Source organism: Petaurus breviceps, unplaced genomic scaffold, assembly GCF_028583685.1.
Source record: "Petaurus breviceps papuanus isolate PSGF00001 unplaced genomic scaffold, PetGlider_PUasm1.0 90895, whole genome shotgun sequence".
Taxonomy (NCBI): domain Eukaryota; kingdom Metazoa; phylum Chordata; class Mammalia; order Diprotodontia; family Petauridae; genus Petaurus; species Petaurus breviceps.
The window spans coordinates 31,071,068-31,085,935 of NW_027187372.1; the positions used below are offsets into that span (position 1 = coordinate 31,071,068).

The following is a 14,868-nucleotide window of genomic DNA, read 5'->3' on the forward strand; positions in this document are numbered from 1 at the left end:
TCACTTTCTTACTCTGTGATTTTAGACAGGTCATTTGTTCACTCTGCCTTGGTTTTGTCATCTGTAAAATGATTGGGTTGGACTAGATAACCTCTAGGGATCCCCTTCAGCTTCAATATTTTATGAATTTTTAGGCCAGAGGGAAACTCATAGTTGATGTATCTCAATTTTAATTCAGTTTGATCAATCTACAAGCCCACTGTGTGCCAAGATTATGCTAGGCACTGAAAATGTGAAATCAGAAATAAAACAGTCCTTGCCCTCAAGGAGCTTACATTCTACTGAGGGACAGAACTTGTACAAATCACGTACAAAATAGGTGGGGAGTAAATATGAAGTGATTTGGGGGAGCAGGGGCATCTTGTGGAATCTCTAGGAGCCTCATATGAGAGGTCGTACTTGAGCCGAGCTTTGAAGCAAACTAGGAATTCCTAGGCTAGTGAATTAGGAAGGAGGACTTTCCAAGGGTGGGAAATACTGTGCAAAGATGCAGAGATAGGAAAGAGCCTCCTATCTGAGCAGCCAAAAGAAGACTTTTGGTGGAAATATAGTGTGTGTGATGGGAAAGGGTGTGTAAAAAAAAAAAAAAACTGGAAAGATCGGCTCAAAAAAGACTCCAGAGGAATTCAAATGCCAATGAGAAGAGGTTGTGTTTGGTCCTCGTGAGGGCAGGGAGTCAATGGAATTTTTTGAGCAGGGAAATAACATGTTCAGACCTGTATTTTAGTCATGTTAATTTGGCAGCCGTGTGGGCTGGTGAGAAGAGACTGAAAGCAAGGAGACCAATTAGGAAGCTATTTCAGTAGTCCAGGTGAGATGTGAAATGAACTGAAGCAGAAATGGTAACTTTGTGAGTGGGAGAAGGAGACATAAGGGATGTCATGGAGGTAGAATGTACAAGACTTAGTAACTGACTGGCTGGGAGGGAGGCCAGGTGAGAGAAAGTAGAGTTGAGTTGAGGTGGAGGATGTGAACCTGGATGACTGGAAGAATGATAGTGTGCTCAATAGAAGCAGGGAAATTAGGGAGAGAGGTGGATTTGGGGAGAGAGAGATGTTGAGTTTGAGCTGCCTGTGGCACATGGAGTGATACAGTCAATAAACACTGGGTAATGTGGTTTTAGAGCTCAGAAGAGAAATTAGTTCTAGCTGTGTAGATCTGGGGAATCTTACCTGCATAGAGGTGGGAACCAATGAGACTCTGAAAGAGAGAAGGCCCAGGATAGTGCCCTGGGGGAGACAGGTATAATGAACCAAGGTTCATTCCAACTCTGAAATTCTTTGATTCTGTAAGTGAAGAAGGAAGGCAGGAAGGAAGGAAGGAAGGAAGGAAACCAGCATTTATTAAGTGTCTGCTGTGCTCTAGGCACTGTACTGAGTGATTTACAAATATCTCATTTTATTCGCACACTATGGCAAGTAAAGTTTATCATTATCCCTATTTTACAGGTAAGGAAACTGAGGGCAAACAGATGTGAAGTGACTTGCCTAGGGTTACATAGCTAGTAACTATCTGAGGCAGGATTTGAACTCAAGTTTTCCTGGTTCCAGGTCCAGCTCTCTAAGCCCTGTGCCACCTACCTGCCTCGAGGGCAGAGCTGACCAGAAGTGGAGTGGGCTGCCCCTGGTGGCAGAGCCACTCACTGCCAGTTTTCTAGAGGAGGCTGAATGACCACTTGTCAAGGACGGTATAAAGGGAATTGTTTATTTCCAGATTGAATACTCAGATATCCCTCCCCATTCTGAGATTGATTCTATGTGAGTCTGTGTTTGAACCCTCTGCTGCTTTCCTATTTTATTATCTCCAGGCTGTGGGTTCTTCAGCACTTTGTGTCAGGGACCTCTTTTCAGTGCGATAAAGCTCATGATCCTCTTTTGAGAAAAATTCTTTTAATTGCATAAAATGAAATATATGGGATTATAAAGGAATCCAACTACATTAAATATAGTTATCAGTGTTTTAACATGTAATTGGGGAGAATAAAATATTAAAATTTTAAAATAAAGTTATCAAAATATTAAACAAATAAATTCATGAACTCCAGGTTAAGAATGCCTGTTCCAGACCTTATGTTGGAGAAGTGACTCCTTTCCCAAATTGGCCCCATTGGGATAATAATGATTTCTGACAAACATCTCACAAAAATCAAATCCACAGCTGCTAACTATACTGGTCCTGGCCATGTTCCCACTGAATTTTTAAAGGGTCTTCTCCCAGAATTACACAATGGATGACATCCAGTATCTAGACAAAGTATACCATTGGACTGAATCTATGTAAATGTAATAAATGTAAATGTAAATCTCACAAATGGATAAATGTAAAATCTCATACTTAGGTACAAAAAAATAAGCTTCACAAGTATACTAAAATCAAAGGGGATAGGGGCATGTATAGATAGCAACAGTTCTAAATTAAAAAAAAAAAGAAGATCTAGGAGTGGGCTGCAAGCTCAACTTGAGTCAGCTATGAGATATGGAAGCCAAAAATGGCAAAATGATCTTGGACTACATTAAGAGGGGCCTGGTGTCCAGGAACTGAGGTAGGATAGCTCCGTTGTACTACGCCTCCTCATTAGACCTCCTCGATGTGCTCAGCTCTGGATGCCATGGTTTAAGAAGGACATTAATAAGATGAAGCGCCCAGAGGAGAGCAACCAGGTTGGGGAAGGACCTTGAGAAGGTCATAGGAGAAACAATCAAAAGAACTGGGTATATTCAGTCTGAAGAAAAGATGACTGAGTTGGGGGACAAGATAGCTGAGTTCAAGTATTTGAAGGATTGTCATATAGAGGAAAGATTAGATTTGTTCTGTTTGACTCCAGAGGGCAGAACTAAGATTATTAGGTAGAAGTTACAAGGACATCCATATAAGTTTTTTGTCAGTTGGTCTTAAATAATCATTTAACATCAGGAAAAACATACTAACACTTACAGATACCTAAAGGTGTAATGGTCTGCCTTGAGAAGTGATGGGCTTCTCCCTCTTGGAAGTCTTCAAGCAGAGGCTAGAGGGGACCCTTGTCCATTATGTTTAGTGAGGTTTCCGTTCATGTAACAGCTAGACAAATTCAACAGGCACAGAGAGGTGTCAGACTCACAGTCTGCAGGGCTAGATGACCCATATTAAACCATCCTTGGGAAATGTTTAACAAAATAAATAAAAATACAATACAATATAGATAATGCTGAGTTGTGGTTTTCTCAGTAAATATGTGGGATGGCAAGAAGCTGAGTTTGATACCATTGGACTGAATGACAACTGAAGTTTCTTCCAACTCTGAAATTCTTTATATGAAATGCTTATGTGTGGGTTAGACTTAAGAACCTCCACCCACCCATACACCTACCTCTAGCCTCAGGATGCAGGGGTCACAGATGTATTTGAGACCTATTCTTTGTGTGGCAGGATTCTATTAGGAATTGTCAAACTTGGAGAAGAAATGACCCTCTGCTTTCCCAAGATCTCAGATGTATAGGCTGAGCTAGATGACCTCTGAGTCGTTAAATTCCATTGTTCTGTGACATCTGACCTGGGGACAGATGGTTGTAAAGGCTTGTCATTCCAGATATCGTTAAAAAATATAAGGTTTTGAGGCAGTCTTATCTGGAGGTCAAAATGACCACTCAAATATTCCACTAACCCCCCAGTTCATGATAAAATGATCACAGAGGTACCTGGGACCCACAACTAATGAGGATTTACTAAACTTGGAACAGAGCTGACCTGGCTTTCCAGAATTTCCCAGTCATTGTATCTTTTTTCAAAGATGAAGGGAGTTGGTACAGTATGAATCCTTGACATTGCTACTCTTATATATGTAAAGTGCTTTATAATTTGGGACCTTGGCAAAGGGTAGCTATTCATTCAGTCCTTAAAAAAACAGCGTGAGAGTGGGGCTTGAAATATGTTATGTATGTATGTATGTATGCATGTGTATAAATATATATGTATGTATGTATGTATTTTAAGACTTTCCCATTGACTGAGGATTATTTGGGACAAAGGGGAATGTAATGCCATATCTTTGAGCCTCAGGAAGAATCTAAAATTGCTGGCTGGCCTCCCAGTATGCCCTTTGTGGCCTCTACCCTCAGGGCCCAATAAACACTTCTGATCTTCCCCACTGGGGCCAGGCCTTCCAATCCCAGGAACCCTCTCTCTTTTTTCTATGTGAGTTTTGTAATTGGGTGACCTGGGCAAATGAAAGAGGTCTTTGTTTAGAGTAGGGCTAAGAAAAGAAGGCTCAAGATCCCTAAATTCTTGCCAAGAGGGAAAAGACCCTGGTAGGCCCCACCAGTACCACCGCCCCAGCTGGGAGACTTGCCTACTATTTTCTTCTCTGAAGGACAGTGTGATGCTAGAGGTCTGGGGTAAGGTGAGGTCCTTGTCTCTGTGATCCTTTGGAATCATTTGGGTCTCTAGGAAGATGAGAGTCACCCAGCCTCTGTTGATCTCTTAAGGTGGTGTTCCTGGTCCTCTATTGGCATAAATGGTAGATAGTGGACCAGAGACCATAAGAAGTGAATATTATAATACTCCCAGGCCCTCAGCTGCCTCAGGTATCTAGAGAAGAAGCAAAGGATGGCTCTTACCCTCCTCATTGTGGTGTAGGCAGGGCTGGGAAAAGGGCACGCAGAAACCCAGCATGTGCCATCACTCCTGAGTGAGTTCCATTCCTTCAGATAGAAGGGAGTGCCCATGGGGAGGTGGTCATTGACCACCACTGTTTCCAGCCACAGACACTTCCCAGCCACTCACAGCAGGAACTGAAATCATTCATAGAGGGTGATAGGGCCTAAAATGCCCCCAGGGTTGTTTACCACAGTGGTCCTGGCCAATTTCCACTGAATCTTCGGAGGGTCCTCTCAGAGAGTCACACAATGAATGACAGCCAGGATGCTGACAGGGAAAAGCATTGGACTGAGTCTAATAAGATGAAATTCAATAGGCATAAATGTAAAGTCTTACACCATTACAAAAACATCAGCTTCACAAGTATGAGAGGGGGGGGGGGAAGGGGGCACCAGGATATAGATAAACAGCAGCAGTTCTGAAACAGATCGTGGAGTTTTAGTGGGTTGCAAGCTCAGCCTGAGTCAGCAGAGAGATGTGGAAGCCAAGAAGGCTAATGTGATCTTGCACTGTCGGGTCAGGGAGAATAGCTGGGAGAGGTCAAAAATCATAAAATAGAGTTTAGATCAGCAGACAGATCCATCAGAAGCCAGAGAATTCTGAACTTAGCCCATTTCTGAGAGTGGAGAAGAAACTCTCCAGTTTTTGAGGCTGCTTTTGTCCAAAGGAGACACGGCAGAGCGTAATTTGGGGGACAGGAGGAGGTAAAGTTGTGCCTGTACCCTGGGAATGGCAGACTGTCTGTGTGCCCCAGGGGCCACCCAACTGAGGATCCCTCCACCTTCCTACCCCCCCGGGACTGGCTGAATGGGCTTGGGTTGGGATGTGGCTCCTGCTTGGGTTTGGTCTTGTGTTTTCCTGGCTGCTCTTCCCTGTGACTTCTTACATTCCCCTGGGCCTAAGAGATTCTGTGCATCCTCTGTCCCCTTCTCCCTTCTTTGCTGGGTGCATGCTGGGTGCTTTGAGCCATGCAGACCATCGAGAAGAAAATGAAACACGCTCTTGAGCTTCATTTTCATCATTCCACATGGTTGTATTCTCGGCCATCATGATTCATCCAACATACCCTTTATTTCACTTGGGGAATCTCAGCTCCTGAAGCCACATCTTCTCCCCTGGGGCCTCCTGCCTCTCGGGGCAGGGTTGTGGGAGTGTGTCCAAACCAACCAGACCCGGCTGTTTTACGTTTCCCTCTCAGCTCCCACCATCTTGCCTCCAACTACAGTCAGTGCGACAAGTGCTGTGAGTGGTACTGATGTTACTGCCGTAGCTACCACCGCTGCTGCCACAACTGTCCCCACTGCTGCACCTACCACTACTACCACCACTGCTGCCACCACCACCACCACCACCACCACCACCACCACCACCGTCGCTACAACCGCTGCCACCACTACCACGGAGAGTCCTCCAACCGCCGTGACTAAGATACAGGACACTGGTATTGCTGAACACACACTCCCCTCTTCCCCTCTAGCCTCTGTCCCGTCCCATCCCTTCTCTCTGCTCTTCAATAGAGACATGTACATAGTCTTCCTAGAACAAGAGCTAGGACTGAGCCTTGTGTTTATGGCCATCCCTCAATGGTTTCTAGGCCAATGTATCCAAAGACAAGATGTCTCATGTCCTGGTATCCAGGAGGCCCCAGAATTCCTGGTCCTGAGAAGGTCTCAAAGGCCTAGAACCTGAGTTCTGTACCTAGGCTTCCTCCCTCACCTACATCATAATCCCTCACCCTTCCTGGCCTTTTTGCAAAACCTTAAAGCACTATATAATCTGAGCTATCATCATCAATCATCATCATTAGCTTCTCTAACCTGTGATAAAGGGATGGATAGGATCCTTCCACCTCAAACAGGTGATTGTATACCAAGCACAGGTCCTCACCCAGAGATGCCCAGTCATCCAGACCAAAGCTGGACCTGGGGGTAGGCAAGAAAGGCAGTCACTTACAGCCCAATATTTGGGGAGTTTAATGGGAGGCAGAGTGATATAGCAGAAAAAGCACTGGATTTGGAGGCAGATGTCCTAGGTTCAAATCCCAATTCTGCTTCTTATTTCATATGTGCCCTTAGAGAAATCACTCACCTTTCTGTACTTCATCAGCAAAGTAAAGGACTAGATTATTTCTAGGATTTGGACTAAATTATCTCTAAGGTATCTTGCAGCTCTAAGTCCTTTTAAAGTCTTTTTAAGTCCTTTTAAGTCTAAAGTTTCTTTTAAATGTGCCTACTTTTAATGCCACAAGATGCCACACTCCATGGGCCATAAGTATTTATTTTGTGATGTGACATGCATTACAATGAAAGCTTAAAGCCCCCAGTGAACAGCAAAACATGCTGGTGAAATTTTACCATGCAGGGAGGCATAGTTTTTTCAATCCTGCCCAGGGTGTACTAATTCCATGTCCAGACTGTCTCAAGCCACAGTGTTTGCATTGGGCACTAAGTGTAGTGAAACAGAGAAAGGTTTGCATCCTATATGTAGGATCCCAAGGCAAAGAGGAACCTTCCTCTCAAGGCATGAGGCTAGGTAGAACCTAGAGCCTGGTCCCCAGAGGACCAGTCAGGCAGCAAAACTCTCTGATGCCACTTGCCACTTACCAGCAGCATCTGTGTCTATGCATTGAGGATTGGAGCTTGTAAAGTGTATAAAGGGATCCCCCAAAAGACAACCCCATGCCCAGAGCACCTGATCTGTGCCCCTTATAGGGCCATACTTGCTTCTCATCTCCCCCTCCCCCTCTCTTTTAAAAGAGCCAATTATGTGAGCTCCAGGAAATGGTACTGCCATCAACGAGTCTAGTAATGACCAAAGGTGCTAAGCTGCTGTTTCCACTGATGTTCCCCATACCCTGTAATGCGTGGAAGTAAAATTATGGCCATTTTAGTGGCTGCTCATAAAAATCAATCTAAGACCCAGCCTGCTGGGATAAGACATAAAGGAGTCAGGACGGGAAGCTTTGTTTTTCCAGTATGAGGAAACCCCTTGGGGAATTCAGCAATACTTCTAACTGAGCATCAAACAGCCTTTTATTGCCTAGAAGGAAGGGTCTCTAGCTTGTGGAGCCAATGTGCCAGCTGGAAAGTCAGCATGAGACAGACAGTAAGGCTAGGGGGGAAGTAGGGATAGGGGAGCAGCCAAGGAACAGGGGAGCCCTTCTGGTCCCAGCTGTAGTCTTCACCAGTTGTGAAACCTGGGGAAAAGGTGCCTTCACCTTTCAGGGTCTCTCTGCCCTGCTCCCAGCCCCCATTTGGTTGACTAAGGGCAGCCACCATGCCTCCTATGAAGAATCTGATTTTTCCAGTGTGTGAATTCGGTCAACAAGGCATTGTGCTAAGCGTTGAGCAGGTGGAGAGGAATATGCATACGGCACATACAGGATAATCAACTCTCCCAGGGTCTCAGTGCTAGGAAGGTGTCAGAAGTGGGGTTTAACCCCCACAAGACCTTCTTGACCCCAAATCCAACACTCTAATTACTATACCACACTGCCTTATGTATGATGAGGATTTGCAGGAGAGGAGATAAGTTGATAAAATGCTTTAAGCTCTCAGAGGACCGGTAAAAATCTTAACTCAAAGTCAGTTTACAACACTAACCATTCCTTTGACCTTGGAAAAGCTGTCTCTCCAGAAGTGTAACCCTGAAGTGTTGGAGTAATGTTGACCTTTAGAACAAAAATTGACTAGGGAAAACCCTGTTAAGATCACTGGGGGCTGCCATCTGCTAATTGGTGATTAGTGTGCTCTTTGAGTGATAGCAAGAAGTGTTCAGTTGCTGAGGTTGAGTCTGACATCATTCAATTAGCTTCTCAGAAAAGGCACATAGAGAGTGACAAGGAAGAATGACTTTACCTTACCCTCTGGTGACATCAGAAAGTCAGCACTGCCATAACAGGCCCAGACTATGAACCATCCGGGCAGCTCTGTCTGTGACAAAGCCACTGGGGACCTGTTATGGGAAAGCATGGCTATCCTCCCCTCTGCCCAGTCTCAGATGTTAGAAATGTCTTCCAACTTTACTAATCTCTCTTCATACCCCAATCTGGCTCTTTCATCTACCAATTCATCTCAGCCTTTTGGGAAGCTATTTCTACTTTCATCCTGTACCACTCCTTGGGAAAGTGACAAGTTCCATAGACTTTTTTGAAGAAGGACTTCCTTTCATCTGTCCTCAACTTCCTTTCAGACTTCCAGGGGGGCCTCTCTGGTTCTGGTATTCTGGATTTGGTGAATTAGTCTGAGTTCACCTTAATATCATCACCCTCTTTAATCCATAAACTTTGATTTTTTCCCCCCACTTTCATCTTTCTTGGCCTGGAGAATCCCTCCTCCAACCCTCCAAATACCACTATTCCAGTTTATCATTTTAGTTTCTTTTCTTTAGACCAACCCCAGGTCTCCCTCAACTTTGCCTGGAGGCGTTTTAGTGAAATGAACATCCTTACCCCAACCCATAGAAAGCCCAATCCAGCTGTCACCAGAAATGATAAGGGGCTCTTACTGTGACCTTCCTGAAGGCATGCAATTCAGAGTTGAGATTTGCCTAAGGCAACCACTTCAGGCAAAAAGCCTTGAAGAAAAGTATGGAACTTGAACCAGCCTGACAACCTTGTTGCAGGTCCCTGGCAGTTCTAGCCAGGAAACCAAATTTCTGATGACTTACCCAGCAAATGCTATCCTCCAGGCTTCAGAGGAAGGGCATCACTCTAGGAAAGACCAGGAAGCCCATTGTAACTTCTGAACCCTGCGAGCTGAGTTATATGCCACACAGACTGTACTGAGTGCACTTGGTTCATTTATTTTTGAAAAGTGGGTAGGTGACAGTACCCCCTTGCATGCTAATAAAATATACAGGAACCATGCTTGTAAAGTCTTTGAAATATGAGGCTTCATGCTAGCATTCTACTATTAAATCTTTGCTGGGAAATGGGGTAATCAGCCTGCCGGGTCTCCTGAAAAATGACTGTGTTTGAAGATTAGTGATGTCTTCGATGCAATGGCTTTGATAGTGGAGCTCCCAGCTATTAGAAGCTGGGTAATTGATGCCTTGTCCAATGCATAGAGAGTGTACCCACCCACCCCCACCCCCTTCCCTAAGAAACTAGAGTGGGAAGAATCCAATGTAATGGAAAGGATTCCAGGGAAGGGAGGTGTTCTGGGCCAGTCTCAAGGTGGTCTGCTGGGAGGAAGGAAGAGGAATTGCTGATGGGTTTAAGTTCTTTCAAAGTGTAGGCCCAGACCATTAGAAAACCTGAGTGATGAGGATGAAGGGAGCAGAGTTCATGGCTATTGACCTGACCCAAATTCCTTTTGAGCAGGTATGAGCAGAATCTCCCAAGGTGTCTCTGAACCAGAAGAGCCCTCCCTCACTGTCTGGCTTGGATTTTCTCCCAGTGTGTCTCTGGGTTTTTTTCCCTTAAAAATAGTTTTAAATGTCTTATTGCAAACATCAGTACAAAAAAAATTAATTTACTGTTTACATTTAAATTAATTACTTTCCAGCCATAAAGTAGCATAATAACACATGGTGAGCCCTCACTCCAAATCCCCATCAGGATTCTTTGTCCAACCTCATTCATTTCTCCTCATATGATTGTAATCCTGTAAATCATCCTTCATCTTCTGGGTCTGCTTTTTTTTCTCTTTGCCTTATTTCATTAAGACCATTCCAGATTTCCTTGTATTCATCCTGCTTGCCCATCTCAATAGCATTGAAACATTCCATTCCATTAACATATTACAATTCTTTTAACCATGTCCCTATACTTGTATGTTCAGGGTGTATCTTATTATTTACAGTTCCCTACAACAAAAATCTTTGAAAAGATAGATCTTTTGTTGCTGCTGCTGCTGCTTTCAATTACGATGTTGGGGTAATGAAACTACTGGGTCAAAAGATGTGATTACTTGGGTAACTTTTCATACTGCCAAATTGTACTCCAGAAAAGCCTTCCATTTCCCTTCATACCCCTTCCGCCTTCATATACACACATTCCCACCTCCCAGCATAAGAAAATACCCCCCACCTTGTCACTTCCCACCCCATCACAGATCATGACTTCCATTGGCTATTTAAGCAGCCACTCTGACCATCACAAAAAAAAAAAAAACTTTAGTAGTTTTAAGGACAAAGAATACCATCCTCTATGCCCAACCCAGGCAGAGGAGGACTTTTTCTCCCTTCCACTGAGAAGTGGGACCTGTTTGGAGATCCAGGCTTTTCCAGAGCTGAACCCAGGCACCCTAGGGAAGTTTGAATAAGAAATCATGCTTTGAGTTGAATTCTCATTTGCACCAAATAGAGGTGCAAATATTCCCTTCACACCAGGGTCAGCCTGCCTGTTCTCTAGCACACACTGAGTCCACGGATTTTCGGCCACCCAAGGCTGAGACTTAGAACTATGTTGGAGCCATGTATACCAGGCAATTTCTGACTCTCTGTTCTTTCCCAGCAGACCCTGGCCTGTGAGTGTGCCCAGCCCTGCCTTCCCCCATCATTACTAACTCCTCTTCTAACCTATTCACCAGCCCCCTATGGACAGTCCATATGGAACTTCACGGTGAAGGCCAACAGTAAATCGGCCAACCTCACATGGGACCACAATCTCGAGCCAGGAACTGACTTTGTGATTGAGTATTCATACAGTAAGCATTGGCCTGCATGGCAGCAGGGGGATAGTGGTGGATGCCATTTAAAAGATCCTTCTAAGTCTGAGGCTCAGAGAGGCCTTCTAGCCTGGGGTTAATTATGGCCTAGTGAGATCAATATATATGCCAGGTTGGGGAAGGGGGAAGGAAGCATAGCAATGGTAGTCATAAGGAAAAAACCACAAGACTGATAAAGTCTTTAGAAGATTGCTAAGCATGCATGGGCCACCACCTCTTCCCAGGGTCTCTTCCCTGCATTGGCACAAGGCCAGGTAAGCTAGATCTTATCTTAGCACTGGGCTCCTTATGGAGCAGGGAGAAAGGATTTTCTTAAGTTCAACAGGGCAGGCTCCTGGTCCTGGGAATGAAAGTGATCTCCCACACACACAAAAAAAGACCCTCAATAGATTACAAATTGCTTTGGAAAGAAAAAGATTAGTCCCTGCCTTGACCTAGCCATATTCACTATCTAGGTCTCCCCAGCTATGCTGGGTTGCTGCCTGTACATTCTACGTGAAGCTGACTTGTCCACAGGGGGTCAAACCCAGGAGCATGGTCTCATTTACAACAATCCTCTAACAGATCTAACCTCCCCAGAGACATACAAACAGAGGATAAATCACAGCCAACTTTGCCATATATAGTCAAGGGGAGTGAGGAGTTTTAAATCCACAGATGATTCCAAGTCCTTCATTTTGTTTATATTTTAAAAGTCCTGCCAACACCACCTCCCAAGCACGCGCGCGCACACACACACACACACACACACACACACACACACACTCACACTCTTTCTCATTCACTCCTGGTGGTATTTAGGAAAAGAGCCTCTCTAACAATCCTTCTAGGCATTGCACTTGAGCAGCCAAAAGGCAGAGGATGAGAGGTAAAGGGTGGGAAGGCAGAGAGGCTTGGTTAATCCACATACCACGCAGGTTCATCAGTCCCTGGTTAATGGAGAGTTGGTTGTCTTATATTGGTTACCAAAATGAGATTGAGGGATTACCCATGATTAGTATTATTGGTAAAGTTGGGGTTCTGAAGAACTGATCTTGGAGTTGGGAAAACCCAGGTTCAAGCCCCACATCTTACTCATACTGGCTGTGTGACCCTGGGCAAGTCACTTTAACACTCAATGCCCTAGGCAACTCTCTTAAGACTACAAGTTGCCAAGCAGGCACCAGTCTGCATTGGTAAAGGGGGTTTCCTCAAAGGGGGTTCCTTATATCAGTGAAATCATAGGTTCAGTCTCTGTCCCTACCCCATCTCCAACACCCCCCAAAAAAGTTTAGGATTAGAAAGTCAAAGGAATGTGACTGATTTGGAAAGGAGAACAGTGTCCCCCTTCATCCTCACTGTAGGGTTGAGATAGATGTGGATCTTGAAAAGTCAACACTCTGAGGCAGGAAGGATTCATCTGGTCAGTCTAATGTTCTCTGTTTGGGGCTGGCTCAAGTGCCTGGGCACTCTGACTATACATGGTGTCCTAGCTGTAAGTGGCCCAGCTCTGTCCTTGACAGGTGGCCAGGGACCCATGCCATGTCTCTGGCTGCTCATTCAGGGTCCCCCCCAGCTGACCTAAGATTTCTGTTCTTCAGGCAACCGATCAGAAAAAATTCATTCTAAGGCCCGGTCTTACTCGTTGACCAACCTCAATCCCGGGATTTACTACTCGTTCCGGGTTTATTCCCAAAACAGGCCTGCTATCACCAGTTCCCTCGTCACTGTTCAGACCGCTGATTCAGGTGAGAGGGGATTTGGCCAGTCTGAGCTGCCCCCCACAAGCATGAGGCATTGCATTCTCATCTCCGGCTTGACTTGTCATAGAGAGTAGAACTAGGACTTCCCCACCCCCAATCTTGCATGGCTATCTTCTCTTCTTGTCATACTTACAAGAGTCTAAAGATTCCTAGAAACGGGAGAGGAACAAATAAAACCAGAGGTTGGAATAAGAGGCATTGGGAGCGTGTGCAGTTTGGAGGGGGACTAATGATATTGTCCCTGGAATGATGATTGGAAGTATAGAAGGAAACCAGAAGCTTTCTAATGAAGCCAGAGAAGAATGTTTGCTATATACTTATATTTGAAAAAGGTTTTGTATATATTTGCACACACATGTGTGAGTGGGTTTGTACATGTTTGCTTACTGCCTCCAGGTATAGTTTTGTGGGTTGCTATATACATACTATTTCCTCATGCACACATATTTGGTTGCTATCTATGCTGCAGAATCATGGGTTCATGGGTTTTGGACTGAAAGGGACCTCAGAGGCCATTTAATCCCACCCCCTCATTTAACAGTTGAGGAAACTGAGATACAGGGCAGTTATGTGACTTGCCCAACATCATATATATGGTGAACTATTAGAGGCAAAATCTGAACCCAGGTCCTCTGCCTCCTTAGCTAATATTCTTTCCACTGCACCAAGTATTCATATTATTAGTTTTTAATATAATTATTACTAAAATTGGAAGGAAACTTCCAGGCCATTTGGAATAATCTCTTACATGTTGCATAAATACCCTCTATCCAGCCTCTGCTTGTCATTGCCCAACAAGGCATCCCTGTTCCCTTTTTTGGACAAATCTAATTGCTAGAACCACCATCCTTGTGTCAAAAGAAAACCTGCCACCTTGAAAATTCTGTCCATTGGATCCAGTTAGCCCCTCACATCCAATGGCAAGATTTTCAGAAAACCTGCCACCTTGAAAATTCTGCGCATCAGATAGGGATTTGTAACCTGGGGCCCTCCAAAAAATCCTTTATCCTACTAGCAGCTTCAACAAAATCTTGTGTCTGTGCCCTCCTCACTTCTCTACTTTCCCTGTCTAATGACTATCTTTGAGGCTTATGTCACGTTTCTCTTTTGACCCCAAAGTTAGCATGGCTGAAAATTGGTTTACTTTTTGCAACTCTGGCATAGTGGAGGATGTCTCCCATTACTGAGGCACATGCCTGCCAGGGCCAATGATTAGACAAACTCCTCACCCTGTAGTATGATGGTGTGTCCAGCTCCTCGGTGAATGGAGCAGAACAGAAAGTGATAGGCTGGCAAGGGGCCACTTCCCACCAGGAGACCATGTGCTAATGTAAACTCAAGCTCAGTCTGAGAGTCCACATCTCATCTTAAAAGTTCCCCTGTGTGCAAGGGATTACAGGGAAATTCAGAAGGAGAAGATAGTCCCACCTTCAGGTAGTGCCTTGTCAGATGGAGATAGAAGATTCACAAACAGAAGGAAAAACTCACTTTAAGATGAAAGTTGGTTTGCAAAATGTTTTCCCTTCTCCTGTGCGTAACTAAAGCTTTTGACTCAGATGATTATCCCAGGTCTCATTTGGGAGAAATAAAGATTCAGCCACTAAAGGAAGCTCATTGTCCATTAGAGATAAATGCCTTTTCCCAATACCTCCCAGCTTAGACATAAATCATACAATTGCAAATTTCAAGCTAGGAAGTATCTCAAGAAGGCATCTAATTCAACCCTGTTATTTTACAGATGAGGACAGGAAGGCCCAGGGACTCTAAGTGATTTGTGTATGGTCATATAGCTTTAAGTATCATAGGCAAGATTTGAACCT

General features: G+C 44.5%; 1 protein-coding gene across 1 annotated transcript in view; it reads left to right on the forward strand.

The window, feature by feature from the left end:
• The window catches only part of NFASC (neurofascin), a 98,739-nt gene that overhangs the window by 66,452 nt on the left and 17,419 nt on the right, over positions 1-14,868 (forward strand). Inside the window, exons 24-26 of the mRNA XM_069074661.1 lie at positions 5,834-6,076; positions 11,169-11,285; positions 12,887-13,033. Coding sequence (XP_068930762.1) covers positions 5,834-6,076; positions 11,169-11,285; positions 12,887-13,033 — 507 coding nt within the window. The remainder of the gene's footprint in view (positions 1-5,833; positions 6,077-11,168; positions 11,286-12,886; positions 13,034-14,868) is intronic.